Below are 16,489 nucleotides of genomic sequence, written 5' to 3' on the forward strand. Positions count from 1 at the left end.
TCCCCTGGAGACCTTAATATCTTTCCTTTAATGCTTCCATATCAAGAAAATTATTTTGTCTTTGATGTAATTTTCAGAATAATCAAGTGAAATGAAGTCCCAACTTCTTTCATAACCATATTCCCTGCTTCCCGTGCCCGCTCCTGTTCCACGACATGAATTATTTTCCACTGAAATTCTCCTGCTTATGTTGGCATCTATTTATAGAATTGCATGAGAAAGACTTGAGTACTCTGTGACTTTGCCTAGGAACACTGCAACACCAGCTTCCAGAGCAGCCTGAAAAACATCATGTCTCTCCTCCATCTGCTTTTGCCTCTGCAGTAACCTCCCGGGCTGCAGACATTCTGCCTGTCCCAGTACATCTGGCAAGGTGCTAAGGCAGCCAGCGTGCCGGGCACGTGGGGTCCCACACCCAAGGTAAGAGGGAGGCTGCGGGTAGCGAGTGAAGTTTGGTCCCGAAGTTAGTGCTGTGGCAGTCCTTGGCATGCAATATCTTGCACCTGATCAGTACCGAGAGATTTGATGTCAAATTACTGAAAAACCTATTATTAAATAGGCCCCTTTTTCTCAAGACGTGGGAATTGCAGTTGTGCAGCCAAGTACTAAACAAAGCAGAAAAGCCATCAGCAGCTCAGCTCTTCCATGGTGGGGAAGACAGCATGGTCTCTACTTGCCAAGCTGCAAAAATGTAGACTAGTCAAGAAGCAGACCACTGGCTGCCACTGCTGGCAGCAGCTCAGTCTTGAAAGGGCAGTTAGCGTTTACCAATAATACTCTACCTTTATCACTCCAAAAAACCAGATGTGACTATGCACTAAAGCTGTCTCCAGTAGCCTGTCACTCCAGCCAGACAACGAGTAGTGTCCTTTTACCTACAATTATCCGGAAGGAAAATCCAGAAACGGTGCATACTCTTGAGAAGTCTGAGCCTAAACCCCTCTGAGCTATACTACCTGTGTCCGCCCCCGGTAGAGGGAACCATCAGAAATCACCCATTCAGCTCCTGCGCTTCTACTAGTTCTGGCACTAAGCAACAGAATTTGCATTCCAGACCTGTTACACTTCTCGAACAACAAGTCATTACGTATAAACGGAGGCACTGGATCTAGAAGAAACTATGACCTGGGTTTTTTGCGCTGTTTTCATAGAGGCACTCCTCATGGATATTCTTTGCAAAAGAACAAGATGAGCAGGGCAAAATACCTCCCCCACCAGAGCCAGCAGCACTCCACAAATAGGCCATTTTCCAGGATATTTTTTCCCTTAAATTAATCTGCCTTTTCTAGATGTAATCCTAAATCCATCAAAATATCTATAGTTTCTAAATAGTGTAAGTTTCTACAATAGAAACACTAGTTAAGTTTACTATGCAAACTTATTATTATTACTGTATAATTATTATTATCATGCAAGTAGAAACACAACTGAAGGGTTTTTTTTTTATCATGTGTTGTCTTCCCTTAGCTAAACTACATATATTTATCTCACAATTTTTTTCATTAATTTATCACTTCACCATCGATTCTTCATGCTTTGCTCATAGTTTGTTAATGTATTTCTGGTAAATTATGCCTCATGACAGCTAGATTACCACATAGCACATAATAAGCAAAAATGATCATTATCTTTCCCATCTATCATGTAATACTTCTACATCTGCATCATCAAACCGTAAAAGGCCTTTCATGGCCTCTCCATGCTGCTCAGCCATTTCAGGGGATTTGTGTTAACTTTCATTTGAACTTACTTGTTTTCTGATTTGCATTTCTTTCCTAAGGCACTCTTAAGTTTTGCCTGTCAACTCTTAGTATGAAAGACAAATTCACAGGATGTTATTGATTTTATTTAGCTTAACTTCTATGGGTTTTTTTCCGCTCGTAATTGATCATTACAGCAATTCAGTTGCAGAGAGGTTCAACAAAATCTGATTTTCCTCTAAAACAATAGAGGATAGTAAGTAGGAAGAAAAACATCTGTTGCTATATATTGAAGTGGATAAATAGTGCAAAATTAACATTAATAGTACTCAACACAAAGCATGTTTCTTTCTCAAAGCTGATTTTAAAGCAACCTTTAGTCCTTCTGTGTTTAAGATATGAAATAAAGTACTTGGTCATTTAGATCAACCTTTGGAATTGTGTGGCCTCGAAGTATACCAAACACTGGAAGTGACAGACTGACACCTAAGGATGAGTTGCTAATTGTTGTTACACTGTCAGTTATAGTGCCGACGTCAATGATCCATGGAAGCCCACTTGCCCCTAGATCAAAGGAACCTGTTGCTTTACCACTGCCTGCAATTGTGAGGTAACACACACAACAACAAAGTCAGAAAAGAGTGGTGATGAAGATGGAATTAGACTTCTTCTCTGATCGAATTATAGATAAAAGATCTTGTTGGTTACTCTAATGCCTTGTAATTAAATAGGTAACAAATGCCTGCACAGAGACATTTGAATACAAGCCACTGAAATTTAAGAGCCATCTCTAAAAAAACAGAGGCAAAAGCCAACCAGGATATCACAACTTTTGAATGTAATAATTTCAAATCCCACAAGCCTTTTGTATTATTTAGGAGAGCTACTGAATTTGTGGCTTTTGTTCGCATTATTCACATCACTGCAACGTCTCTTTTAAGAAATAAAGGAAACTTTAGCAGTTACCTCGATTCGAAAGGCTTCCATTGTGAATAATTGCAAATGCTATGGGATGTGACAAGTTTCTATATTGCTCTCAGTGACTTTTACAGTGCAAAGACTAAAATTACAGGGTTTATTTGGGATATTACTTGCACTGCCTCTGGAAACAGTGCCACAGTTGTCAATTATGATAAGATCTTTCTTCTGTTTTTGTGCTAGCTACATTTTGCTGTGTGGAGAAGCAAACCTAGTGCTATCATTCTCACCAGCAGGAGAATTTTATTAGCGAACCACTAGGCTCCTTCTGCCTCAGGATGTCTGTTGCCTGACTGTTATTTTTGCAATTTTAGACAATGTCTGTAGCTAGCAAACTGTGAAGAAATGCGAAAGGCAAATCCTATTTAAAAGCATAAGAGAAACTGCTGATACTTACCAAACTATTCCCTGAGCCCCAGAGCCAATAGGTTTCAAGTTCTGGTAGCGTTTGAGAACTGTGAAGGTCGAGTCACCTACTTCCACGCTGTAGAACTGGTTGTCAACTTTGCTTTTGCTCATGTTGTAATGTTTGGCAATATATGACACATCCACTTGTTTCCCAAATCCCTGTTGTACAGAAGAAGGGAAGGGGGAAGGGAGTGGAAAAAACACAGAAACCAAGGCTAGTAAAACATCAGAATCATAAAACAGTCAGCCTAATTTTCTAATATAATTTTTTGTCATGTTAGGCTCATTGTCATAGAACTACATGAATCCTCAAATGCTCTCCAAGACTGTATCAAACCCTCTCTCACCCCAGAAGTAACCACAAAAAGTCACTGATTAAAGCAAGCTAGTGAATTCTCCTGCTGATGTTTGTGACACACTCTCAACTACTGGTCCCTGTGTGCCACTGCTGCTGCATTATGACTACAGGCTTAGGCGTTCATGCTGATTCTGCCCTCATTTGTACTGCAATAAATATCTTATTTTAAAATGAGAAGGCTTGTATCAGTGTAGAAGTGAGACAAGAGACAAAGGAATTAGCCTCTTCATCATTTGTCAGATAGAGCAAATAAGTCTATTCAGGCGAGTGCTAAAAATTTCCCTGAGCATATGGTAAAATCCTTAAGAACCTTTCAGCAGGACTTGCAAAAGAAACAGAGCAGTTTATGAGACAAACTGTGACCGGACATGCCTCAGTATCATGGAGAGAATTCAGTAGCTCAGGAGACCTTCCCAAGTTCTGGGTTCCTACAGATAGAAGAGTTGCTCACGTGACCTGACAAATGCATTACTCCTAAGCAAAGGCTAATTTTCATGACACAAAGACAAGGTACTGCAAACTTTTAATGCAGTGTTCGTAATTTAGGATTCTACACTACATGATGCTGAGCACAGGATGCAAAAGTTCAACATATCATGATGGATCTGTCCTCAAGTAGTTGACAACTCACTTATGGAAGTCAAGACTTTTCCCAAACGCCTTCTATAAGGAGAAGCAAAACCCAGACATGCCTCTCTGTGCATTTATTTTCAGTGCTCCCAAATGCAGCTTCTAAATTTTCTTATTTGCTCTATTCTAAATTGCGTTCCCCCAAAAAAATCTTAATAATCAACCATGTGACATGACTATGGACTAATAAGTTGAATTTTGATGGAGCAGGGAAAAACAAAGTCAATTTGAAGAGTATTCTTTTTCCAATTTAGAAGGACATCATTCCAGTGCTCCACGAAGATGGTCATTAAAAACAGACAACTGACTTTCCTGAGAATTTGGATTCTCAGGTTTGCCTTAGGACGATTAGTATTCTTTTTCTGTCCATTATCTCACTGGAAGGCCCACTGTCACTAGACAGCATTGGATAATCCTAACCACCTCATTTAGAGACTTTGAAACATTTAAATAAATGTAGCTGTTCATTCAAACAGAAAATATCATTTCAGAAGAGCAATTAGAAACATTACATTTACTTGTTAATCAGACACAGGGCAAGGCTTTTTTTTTTCCCCAAATGCAGAAACTGAGACATTTACGGACACTGACACAGTGCTAATTTTAAGCTTACAGAGAGTGAAATGACTCTGAAAAAAGGTTTGAATTTTTCTCATCTGAAGAAAGACAGACTGTATCTGATTTGCACTGTGTAGCCTTAGTCTTAAAAGTCCCTCCACTATGTGAAGAGAGATGCATAAATTTGGCTAGCTCAGCTATCCATACCAGACCTGGAATTGAGAGGCTTTATTTTAGTAATATGCTCCTGATAGATACGAAATATTCACAGGTCCCTCTGGCTAAACAAACACATTTGCAGCGTGGTTTTTTCTGATGTCATTATCACAACAATGCAGATGATATTCAGCATTAACACCCGTTACTCTGAAACCAATGTTACATAAAGTGTCAGCATAAAAACTGCATTCCTTAGTGAGCCTGACTCGTAGCCAGCTCCTCTGGAAGTACAGATACAGCAACTTTTTTAAAAACAAGCCAGATGACTCTGTCAGGGCTCGGGTGAGCCAGGCCTGTCATGACTTGTTTGCATCCTCACGCCCAAGCTACCCAACAGTTTGCCATGTGGTATGGAGCTCCATGGGGAAAAAAATACTTTTGGCATTCTACATTTAGGATCCTGTGCACATCAAAATTACTTGCTTTCAAGTTAGACTGACCCTGTGAACTGCTGGTCTCAGGAATCCCATGCTGCCTACAGTGGGATTTCTGAACTACTGCAGTTCCAGCAGGTGGTTATTTTAAATCCAGGAATGTCTTAAAAATCAATTAAAACAGGTGAGAACCACCACTCTCATATAACCACCATATAACCACCTCAGTTATATGGATAATTAATGCATGCAATCACTCCAGTCATTTCAACAGCAATTAAAGTGATGTTCAGGATGCAGAAGACCACAACCGATAAGACCTGGTCAGAATGCACAAATGTCCCGATGAGCAGCTCTTCTCTGCATAATGTGCCTACAACAATCCGCTCCTAACTGTGTGCAAGTAGGAAAGACTGTTTTATTTTTCATGGAATTTTTTTTTTCTTTTTAGATTAATATTTTTCTCAAAGTCTGTCTACATAAAAATCTGTGAGCCATAAAGAGCTTTCATAGAAAATATCAACACCAAGAATTACTTATAAAATTCAAGATAGGCTGATATAGTTTGAAGTTCACTCCAAGCAGAATGCCTTCTCCGAGTGACAAATATTTCAGCTTTGTGGACTGGCCAAACAGTCTCCAGGTCATCTACTAATTTGCCTCCTCCCTTTTTAAATCCACACTGATAAAAAAAATACAAAAACCCCTACTCTATATTTTCCTGGTTTTTACCAAAGCCTAAATAAGCCACGTTCAAACACAGTAAGCCTACTGCTTAAGCCCAAAGTACTGCTTACTTTTAGAAGAACCAGGACATGAATGATGTCATAATCATAATCTAAATCAAATCCCTAAATCAATGAATTAACAGGGTTATTGGATGAATAAAATTTGATCAGATCTCCAAACCAAGATGATACGGAATCAAATCATGAACCACCCCCAAGTTGTCCTAAATGAGGACAAGGAAATGGCAGTTTTGTTTCACTCTAAAACTAAGCTAAAAAACTTTTCCCATTAGCAAGGAAATTCATACTCTTAATAGAGGATGTCAATGTTAGTTTTAGTTTCAAACTCCAATTATAAGGTTCTTCTCAAAGTCTTCAAATCCACATTGCTGATCTTAAAGAAACCTACACACCACATTTTGGCCTCGTTCTGTTACATTCTCAGTGCTCACTCAAACACCTTCCAGAAGCCTTGGTGTTGGTATAGCAGTTAATATCACCTCCTTCCACTCCCCTGTACCCCCCAGCTACACCACGTAAGCTATTTCAAATTCAGGTTTTACCGCATAATGCTTACAAGTTCTGTACTGGCAGCTTAAGATAAAGCTTTGATTATCTGACAGCAGAAACACACACAGGGCTAGGAACTTCCAGTATTGCCCTTCTGTATACACACCTAAACGAAAAACTTCTTTCAAATTTGATTGATACTGACATCTTCAGAAGCTAGGAATTAGCATGTTATTAAGAATGAACCGGGGAAAGGGAGGGTATACATACACATGGCAATCAGGTTTACTTCTTCGGATATCATAGTAAAGACGTACGTGTCTCATATAGAAAAGTGAATTTCACTGAGTTAATACATTTTGAGGTGAACTTCAAATTAACTTGGGCAAGCTACAATACTGAGGCCCCAAAGTAACAGCAAACATTGCAGGTGTTAAACAAAAGCAATTTTCTCCATCCTTTTCATTTTGAACAAAACACATCTGCATAATGTGAAAGATTATTCCTCAGAGACAAAGCGTGCATTGGAGTGCCATTTGTTCTTGGTTTCCATAAGTATTTGGACAATGGAAATGCATTGCTTCAACGCTGACAGGAACTTAACTTTCGTTTCACGTGTACAACAATGCACGCACCATTATTTTCTCTTTCCAGTATCTAATTGAAAACTTCTAACACACACGTAATGCCATTCTCTTTCCTCCATACTGAGAAATTTAATAGTAAAAGGAGTAAAAGTTCTTCAGACCTGAAAACATAGCTATCCTTATTGGGTCACTTAAACACATAGCCACACCTGCAATGATGTTTGCTTAATACCCAACAACTGGGGAGGAGGAAAGAAAATGAACTGTCAAGACTCAAGCATTTGAGATGAAGGAAAAAGGTACTCTCATGGTTACTAAATGCTTAGAGAACATATATTTTTACTTTCAAATAACAATTATTTTATAATTTGGTGAAACTGAGAGGCTGACTCCTAATTCGCAGCGGGCACAGCGCCCAAAGATGAGCAGAATGCAAGAGAGAGGGTGTTCTGAGCTAGCAACCACTACGGCTCCCCAGGGGCCCCACGTCTCCACCCCACCACAGACAAAGAGACTGGTATGAAGGACGGCACGTTGCAGAGGTGGCTACCTCTGATTCCCGCAGGCTCCAAAAGGATAATATCTTAAAGCGACAATCTGACCTTAGAAGTCAGATGCTGAGATTATACAAACTGAAATCCTGAAGCATGGTAAAATCCTCAGAGTCTTCTTGCCAGCTCTCAAACCGTACATACGGGCAAGCCCTGCTTACCTGTCTGCATCTGCTAGGTCAACAGTGCTATTAATTTAATGGCTATCCTCCCAGCTGCAATTTTATCAGAAGATTAAAGTGCCAGAATTCTGGGATGAACGGACATTTACTGAACCCTCTGCTTTGGATTTAACCGTCACAGGTTTTGCTGTGTAAATTTGGATGGCCACAGAAGCTGCCGCCTGAGAAATACAAAGTAATTTTGCATAGAGAGGCCTACTAAATTATTTTTCATTGTGTATTCTGCACATGCCACATTTATGGCAGAAATATTATCTATTTTTCTCACCATAAAGCCAGACTTCTCACTTGTTCTGCCTCTCCCTGAACTGAAAAGTCCATAGATAGTGATTAAATCTCCTACAAAAAATAGGTTTTTCAGCTTGTGTGTATGTTTGGGTGTAGCATTACAGATTTTTATCTTATCAGCCACATCACACCACAGTTCCCCATTCCTCCATCTCATTCTCATCCTGCAAGGATTGCATTAGTCACCCAGTCTTGCTGATTTTAGTGTGTTTTGAGTGGGATTTTTAACCGGTTAGTTCTCTGCCTTCTTTGAATCCCTCTCCAGCAGCCTTGTCCTAGCCCCCAGACACAATCTACCCTCCTTTATGATACCAGCCTTTCAAGCAGCCAACTGACCCTTGCAAGCAACTCAAACTTGATCGATTAATCATTGATCTTTTCACTATATTTGCTTTGTTCACTCTATTTTAAAACATCATATTAAAACATCTTATTAGATGGAGTACAATATTGGTAAGTGCTGGCTGGGGCGGGAGGTGTTTCTTTTTTGTTTAAACACACTGTCCTTGTTTCACATCTTCTGAGATACCAAAACCTCAGCAGGTTCAGAACTGGCTCTCGCCTAGTTCCGATTACACAAGAAGCAGCAGGACTGCCTTCTGTTTCCTTTTCATTGGTATCTACTCAAAACACAAAGCAAAACACTATTTACATATATGTCACTCGTCCTCCACATGTTCACTTTAACTACTTTTACTTGCTTCTTTCTTACAGGCACAAAATTTGTGTAGTTCATTCTTAACTGTGGCATCACGTGTTGCTCGGAAGTCGCTGTGACCCACAGGTGCCGGCTTCGTGCCAGACCAGACCTCTGGGAGCTGAGCAATATGCGCGTATCTGCACAACAGAACAACTAGTTCAGAACGGTTCCTCATTCCCCCGATGCCTGAAGAATTCAACACTGACACAGAGGTAACATCCAAGCCTGGTCATCGTACCAAAGAAGGTAAGGACGAGAAGACTGATCAAGAAACACTGAGAGTAAAGATTCCTTGAGACCGAGGTTTCCTTAATCAGTAATCCAAATGGAAAAACGTAGCCAAAATACTGGGAAGGAAGATTTTGGAGCAGGTGAGAAAGCTATGGTAAAGGTGTTTGGAAACATCTCGTTCAGGCACAGCTCCAGAGATAGGAAGATAGTAAAGACACACTGTGGAATTGTGTCCAAAACAGAGGAAAGCGATGGCAGCAGCCACATCTAACTCGCAGGAGAAATGAGAAGAGAGGAAACACTGCAGTTTGTATTAATCGTTTTGTTCTGAGGCCCTAGATTTTAAAAAGAAGCAATATATGGGAAGAAGCAAGATACAATTAAGATTAGGAAAGAGAAATGGGATCACTAAAAGTTGGCCAAAATATCACAACACTAGGAAATGAAAAGTACACCCAATTTATTAACAGTAGTGAAGGGAACATAGCAGCACAGTGTGTTAATAGCACAGGAGAGCCAAGATGGGATTAACAGCTCCTCTTTATTTATCATATATATTGATAATACAGTGTATTTCAAATGGTTTACACTTCTCAGGAAAACCGGAATTACACAAAAATACTGGATTTTGTTTAAAAAGCTTTCTTCTAGTACGCAAGCAGGGCAACAAGGAGACTGACTACAAAATGCTATGCCCCAATGCACGTCGTGGCTTCCTTTAAAAACAATGGTAAAGCAGCAGCACATAACAGTACAGACAAAGTATTAAAAAAAGTTAATTTCTCACTATAATTACAAAATACAGTATTTTCTGTGAAGATAATAGCTAATAAAAAGATTTTCCCTTTTATAAGTAAAGGCTATAAGGAGCTGAATAATTTAATCACATCTTTTGTTAGTAATAGACAGCTCTTGATACTATGACGTATCATTTTAGTTCTAGAAATCTAAGATATAGGTCACTGCTCGTTGATGGCTTAATTGTTGAATACCAATTAATCTCCATTGGATAGACAGCATAATTATAGGACATTCTGCATCAAGACGGTTTCTTTAATGGTCAAAGTAGTAACTCTGATTAATCTGATTGAAGCATTAGTTGTAATTGAAGTGGTTCATCAACGATAAGACAAAATTAAAAAACAGACCAGATGAATCAACTAATCAATGGAGAGCAATGCAATTAATAAAGCTGGTCTTTCCTCTGTGTAAAATGAAAAGTTTTCTAAAATCATGCAATTTTTAAACAGTCATTGATGCAATATTGCACCTAGGAAGTCTATACATGTTTTGTTCAAGACAGATAAGCGTGACTGCAGAAATAAAGCAAGTCAGCAGAATTCAGGGATGTCTAGACAGAAATTAAAGCTTTTAAAATCTTTTTGTTTGTTGTTGGTGTTTTTTTTTTTTTTTAAGCACAAATTGAGTAGAAGTTTGCAAAAACACCCTTGACATGCAAACTAAAATTTCATTCTAAAGTTTTCTTTCTGTGGCATCAGTACAGCACCAATTCCAATTTCAGTATGCAAAATTGCTGACACACTCTATCTGGGACAGGAAATTGTTTAAACTGGGCAATAAAGACTAGTGATGATGCCGTACCAAAGAACTAGCATGTGAATTTACATTCCTGATTCACATTAAATGTTTTCTTAACGTGCATGGCCAGGTCCCCGATATCTCATCTCAGTAATCCCATGTCCTGTTTTTCTGTTAAAAAAAAAATAATTGTTGCAGCACTATGGGAATACTGTGACATATAAATTCTAATAACACAAATGTGTTTTTCAAAGACAAGAAAATTCAGGACTACCACACCAATAAAAAAAAATTATAGAATTGTATTCTAAATATTCTAAATATATTGTATTCTAAATTCATGTTTCAGAACATGATTTGGCTAGCAACGTTCAGTAATACCAGACTTAGGCATTTTTACACTGCAAACGTGGGTAGAGGCATATTTACCCCACTTATGCTACTGAGTATTTCTCAGGAAGGGCTTTTCTTTTTTCCCTTAAGCAGGAAATCCTTAAGATTCTATTCCTGCTGAATTAGCATTTCATCATGTAAAACTAGTATACTCAATGATATAAGCTCTGTGTCAAGAGGAACAGCCTATAATCAGGTATATGCCACTTACTTTCATAGAACATAAAACTATGTCTTTTAGGCCATGAAAGAGAAATCACCACAAAATATTTATTACAAGAAAAATGTCCACAGTACTAACAATTGTTGGAGTACTCTTCAATACTGTACCTTTATAAATGACACTTCAGCAAAACTATATATTTTGTAGAATAGTCTGCAGTAATGCACAAATTCGAAATGCACTTCTAGTCTACGTGGTAAACACGAGGCACAAAATTGCAATGGTCCGTTGGATAAACTGTATATTCTAGTACACCATCAACAGAGGCTTAACAAGTCAACAGGGCAGGATTGAACTATACCACACTGACTTTTTCTGATATCTATTGCATGCTTATAGAGTAGAAATAATTTTTGCATTTGCTGAAACACATAAAAAAGTATTGAGTTGAATTCTGTTCACTGGAAACTACTTTTTTGTGGAGTCCTGCCTAGATACTGCTGGGATCCTTGTCAGTTGTAGACACCTCAAGATTTGGGTGGCAGTATCAGCCTCTTGCTGATGATAACCATTCTGCTGTCACATCATCATCTTTTGTTAACAGCAGTTCCTGAACCTCTTAGATTTACTGATTCAGCAGATAGAAGTTTCCCAAAGGTACAAACAAACTTTACATTCAGAGCAGAAGTAAATCACAGGGCATTTGATTGCCACATTAGCATTATGAATAAGAATGGAATAAACAATATTACTACCTGGAGACTGTTAACAGTCTTTAAATAAAGATCTAGATGTTTGGACCAAGTATTACCAGGATACAGATAATCACCGACATCCCGCTCTATGCAATACAAATGACAGCTATCCATCATCCATCCATACATACATCCATGACAGCTAAGGTCTTAATGCAACAAAATGCTTAATTTAGAGACCATTCTTGTACTTAATGCTAACTATGTGCTTAACTGTTATTTGGATTAGGGCCTATCTTTATAGAGAGAATAAATTAACATGAAGCCTGAAGCAGTTTTTATCCTCAGGAGAATAAATGTGAAGGCCCTGAAAAGGTATTTGTGCAGTAAGTGCTTGAAGGACAGAATCCTGTTTCCTGCAATGTCAGGATAGTATCTCTTGTATGTATTTACTGCATGAATCCACTTTGGGTACCTGCTGTAGGCGTTAAACATGAATCAGTTTAATTCAGTGATAAAAATTAATCCAAAATGCTGTTGATTTCATCATAGGTACTTCAACAAAACATTGTAAATACGTTTGGTTCTGTCTGTGCCTCTGAACAGCTTTTATTAGGTTGGGCAAAGCAATAATTACAGCAGCATGTTTCCAATAAATCAAGAACCCGGAGTGCAGTGACAGAAAGCATTGGCTATACATGGTCATGCACTGATTGATGCCAAAACTGAAGGAACACAGAACAACTTGGAGCAAAGTCCCTCCCACTGTAAAAGACAACCAGGTTCAAGACCACCTGAGCAACCTGAACATACATAAGTCTATGGGACCTGATGAGATGTACCCCAGAGTCCTGAGCGAATTGGCTGATGTAGTTGCCAAGCCACTCTCCATGATATTTGAGAAGTCCTGGCAGTCAGGTGAAGTCGCTGGAGACTGGAAAAAGGGAAACATTGCACTCATTTTTAAAAAAGGTAGCAAGGAAGATCTTGGGAACTACTGACCTGTCAGCCTCACCTCAGTGCCCAGGAAGATCATGGAACAGATCCTCTTAGCTATGCTAAGGCACATGGAGGACAGGGAGGTGATTCGAGGCAGCCAGCATGGCTTCACCAAGGGCAAGTCCTGCCTGACCAGCCTAGTGGCCTTCTATGATGGAGTGACCACATCAGTGGACAAGAGAAGAACTAGCGATGTCATCTGTCTGGAATTCTTTGGCCTTTGACACGGTCCACCACAACATCCTTCTCTCTGAACTGGAGAGATATGGATTTGATGGGTGGACTGTTCAGTGGACGAGGAATTGGTTGGATGGTGGCATCCAGAGGGTAATGGTCAATGGCTCAATGTCCAGATGGAGATCAGTGATGAGTGGTGCCCCTCAGGGGTCTGTACTGGGACCAGTACTTTTTAATATCTTCATCAATGACATACACAGTGGGATCGAGGGCACCCTTAGCAAGTTTGCAGATGACACCAAGATGAGTGGTGCAGTTGACATGCGTGACGGACAGCATACCGTCCAGAGGGACCTGGACAAGCTTGAGGCATGGGCCCACATGAACCTCATGAAGTTCAACAAGGCCAAGTGCAAAGTCCTGCACCTGGGTCAGGGCAACCCCCAGTATCAGTACAGGCTGGGGTTGAAGCGATTGAGAGCAGCCCTGCCAAGAAGGACTTGGGGGTACTGGTGGATGAAGAGCTGGACGTGAGCAGGCAACGTGCACTTGCAGCCCAAGAGGTCAACTGTATCCTGGGCTGCACCCAAAGCAGTGTGGCCAGCAGGTGGAGGGAGGTGATTCTGCCCCTCTGCTCTGCTCTGGTGAGACCCCACCTGGAGTCCTGCGTCCAGGTCTGGAGCCCTCAGCACAAGAAAGACATGGACAGGTTGGAGCGGGTCCAGAGGAGGAACACAGAGGTCCAGAGGGATGGAACATCTCTCCTATGAAGACAGGCTGTCTTTCTCGTATGAAGAAAGACTATTGTTGAAAGGGACTGTTAGAACAGAAGGCTCTGGGGAGACTTTTACTGCAGCCTTCCAGTACTTAAAGGGGGCTTATAAGAAAGATGGGGACAAATTTTTTAGCAGGGCCTGTTGTGATAGGACAAGGGGTAATGGTTTTGAACTAAAAGAGGGCAGATGCAGACTAGATACAAGGAAGAAATTTTTCACAACGAGGGTGGTGAAACCCTGGCACAGTTTGCCCAGAGAGGTGGTAGATAACTCATTGCTGGAACCATTCATGATCAGGTTGGATGGGGCTTTGAGCAACTTGAAGATGTCCCTGCTCATGGTAGGGGGGGTGGACTAGGTGGCCTTTAAAGGTCCTTTCCAACCCAAAGATTCTATGATTCTATGATAAAAGGAAGTGATTAAGAGTACCTTTCCTCTGCATGTATAAAATAGAAATGTTTCTGTACAGCTCTGCTTTGGTCTAAATAAAAGGGAGAGGCAAGTTGGCAAGCAGAGCTATGAAAAAAACTGTATCCTGCACAGTAAAAGTAACTTTTTCATTAATAACATCTGTTTCATATAAACTGAGGAAAAACCCTTTTTTGCAATTTTTACAAATTTTCTTTTCTTTCTTGCAAGCAATCTCTGTCAAAACATTACAGAAATACTGTGTTTGACAAAATCCTTTCTTCTCTCAAAAACAGTGGAAGAATTAAGCCAATTAGATAAACATATGCACAGGAAGAACAGGAGATAAAAAAGGACAGAGAAGACAGTTAAACACATTATCAAACTGAATAGCCAAGGTCTATCCTAGAGCTGATGATTTACTAAATGTAGAGCCAACCTTCGCAGCAGAACAAATATTTAGTACTCCTGTGTTAAAAAACATGAAACTTCCCAACACCTGCCACTGTTCTGTGCTAAATGCTTACATACAAGCAATAGACCTTTCTTTTTTAGAATTGTACTTTCACTTACCTGGACTCCATAAGTAATACAAGAGGAAAAAAACAGTGTTTACCATAATTCTATTTCTAAAAATAGAATAGCTTCTGAGTATTGTTCTCACCCCTCAAAAAATGAAGCAAGTCTCTAACGTGCCTCCAGCTAGTTAGATTGCTGGTGTCCCATCTCACCAAAAGAAATATGAAGAGACAGAATTCAAACACAAAGCGCTATTGAGAAGTGACCAAAAAAGTCATCTTTCATTCATGATGGAAAAACATGCACACAGATTTGTGACTAAAACATATATGTTAACTTAATGTAAGCAAGAGAACCAAAAACTGGACAAATCAATACAAAGTTAATTTCAACCTCACAAACTTCCAAGCATTGAGACCAAACAATTTAAAAGGTAATTTAGAAATACAGAACTGGCTATAGTGCAGTCTTATGATTCCAGAACCTGCATAGCACATGGTGTTCAACCGAAGACAAGACAACCCCACAATTTTAATTACCCTCCCTTCACTTCTAGTAAAGGTGAACTAAGGGACAGAAAATTGTAGTCACAGGCTGCAATGTAAAAGACTCTCACAAAAACAGAGGCTAAGATAAAATAGTTTTAATGTATGCATATTTCTGTGAAAGCATCTGTGTATGCACTGTTGTTTGCTTCATCATTAAGTTTATTGGAAGTACAGTCAGCATTTTTTCTGTTTGCAAACTCTGCTATTATTTCTACCTAAAAAAAAATCTCAGAATATTAACAGACAAACAAAATTAACAGCAAAACAAAATTAAAAATCATTAAGAGCAAACTACAAAACAAACTTCAAAATAAATAGAAAAGTAATTCTTCTATTTTTTATATCTACTCTCATTCTTATAACCAGTTACTTGCAGTGAACTGCTGAAAATCACTTCTATTATGGCAAAAGTGAAGTACAAGTATATACTGTACCTTGTTTTACCTGTAAGGAACACACACCTGACAAAAGGCAATCTTCACATCCAGAGTAGGTTCACCACAATAATACAAGAAATAGCGGCTCATAAATACCTGCAATTAAAGAAAAGATAGACATCTTGTATGTCTGCTGATGTGCAAGTACAATGCAGCTCTATCTACATTTGGATTATAAAACCAACCTGAGTTGCTACCCAGCTCTTGAACAACAGAAATCAATTAGAAGACTGAACTGTAAATAGGGTCTAAATTCTTTCTGACGCTCATCAAGGTTACGGCCTCAAATATGACTTAGAATCATAGAATCATTTAGGTTGGAAAAGACCTCTAAAATCATCAAGTCCAACCGTTAACCTAGCACTGACAAGTCCACCACTAAACCATGTCCCTAAGCACCACATCTACACGTCTTAAATACCTCCAGGGATGGCGACTCAACCACTTCCCTGGGCAACCTGTTCCAATGCTTGACAACCCTTCCAGTGAAAAAATTTTTACTAATATCCAATCTAAACCTCCTCTTGAATGGCCTCAACTTGAGACCATTTCCTCTAGTCCTATCATTTGTTACTTGGGAAAAGGGACCAACACCCACCTCACTACAAACTCCTTTCAGGTAGTTATAGAGAGTGATAAGGTCTCCCCTCAGCCTCCTCTTCTCCAGAATAAACAATCCCAGTTCCGTTAGCCAGTCCTTCATAAGACTTGTGCTCTAGAACCTTCACCAGCTTTGTTGCCCTTCTTTGCCTTTCCAGCACCTCAATGTCCTTGTAGGGAGGAGCCCAAACCTCAACACAGTATTTGAGGTTGCGGCCTCACTAGTGCCGAGT

The 16,489-nt window shown here is 39.5% G+C and overlaps 1 protein-coding gene across 4 annotated transcripts in view; it reads right to left on the reverse strand.

Annotated features, from left to right (window-relative positions):
* Positions 1-15,752, reverse strand: part of MAPK10 (mitogen-activated protein kinase 10) — a gene marked incomplete at both ends in the record, with an annotated part of 82,550 nt that extends 66,798 nt beyond the window's left edge. The window contains 2 exons of one of the 4 annotated variants that reach the window (XM_081998953.1): positions 3,076-3,245; positions 15,681-15,752. In XM_081998953.1, coding sequence (XP_081855079.1) covers positions 3,076-3,245; positions 15,681-15,746 — 236 coding nt within the window. Of the gene's footprint in view, positions 1-3,075; positions 3,302-15,676 lie in introns of those variants that run through there. The other 3 variants (XM_081998955.1, XM_081998954.1, XM_081998956.1) reach the window with 3 other exon arrangements.
* Positions 15,753-16,489: the final 737 nt, after the last annotated feature.

The sequence above is a fragment of the Phaethon aethereus genome (assembly GCF_964289735.1).
Source record: "Phaethon aethereus genome assembly, chromosome: 4".
Classification (NCBI taxonomy): domain Eukaryota; kingdom Metazoa; phylum Chordata; class Aves; order Phaethontiformes; family Phaethontidae; genus Phaethon; species Phaethon aethereus.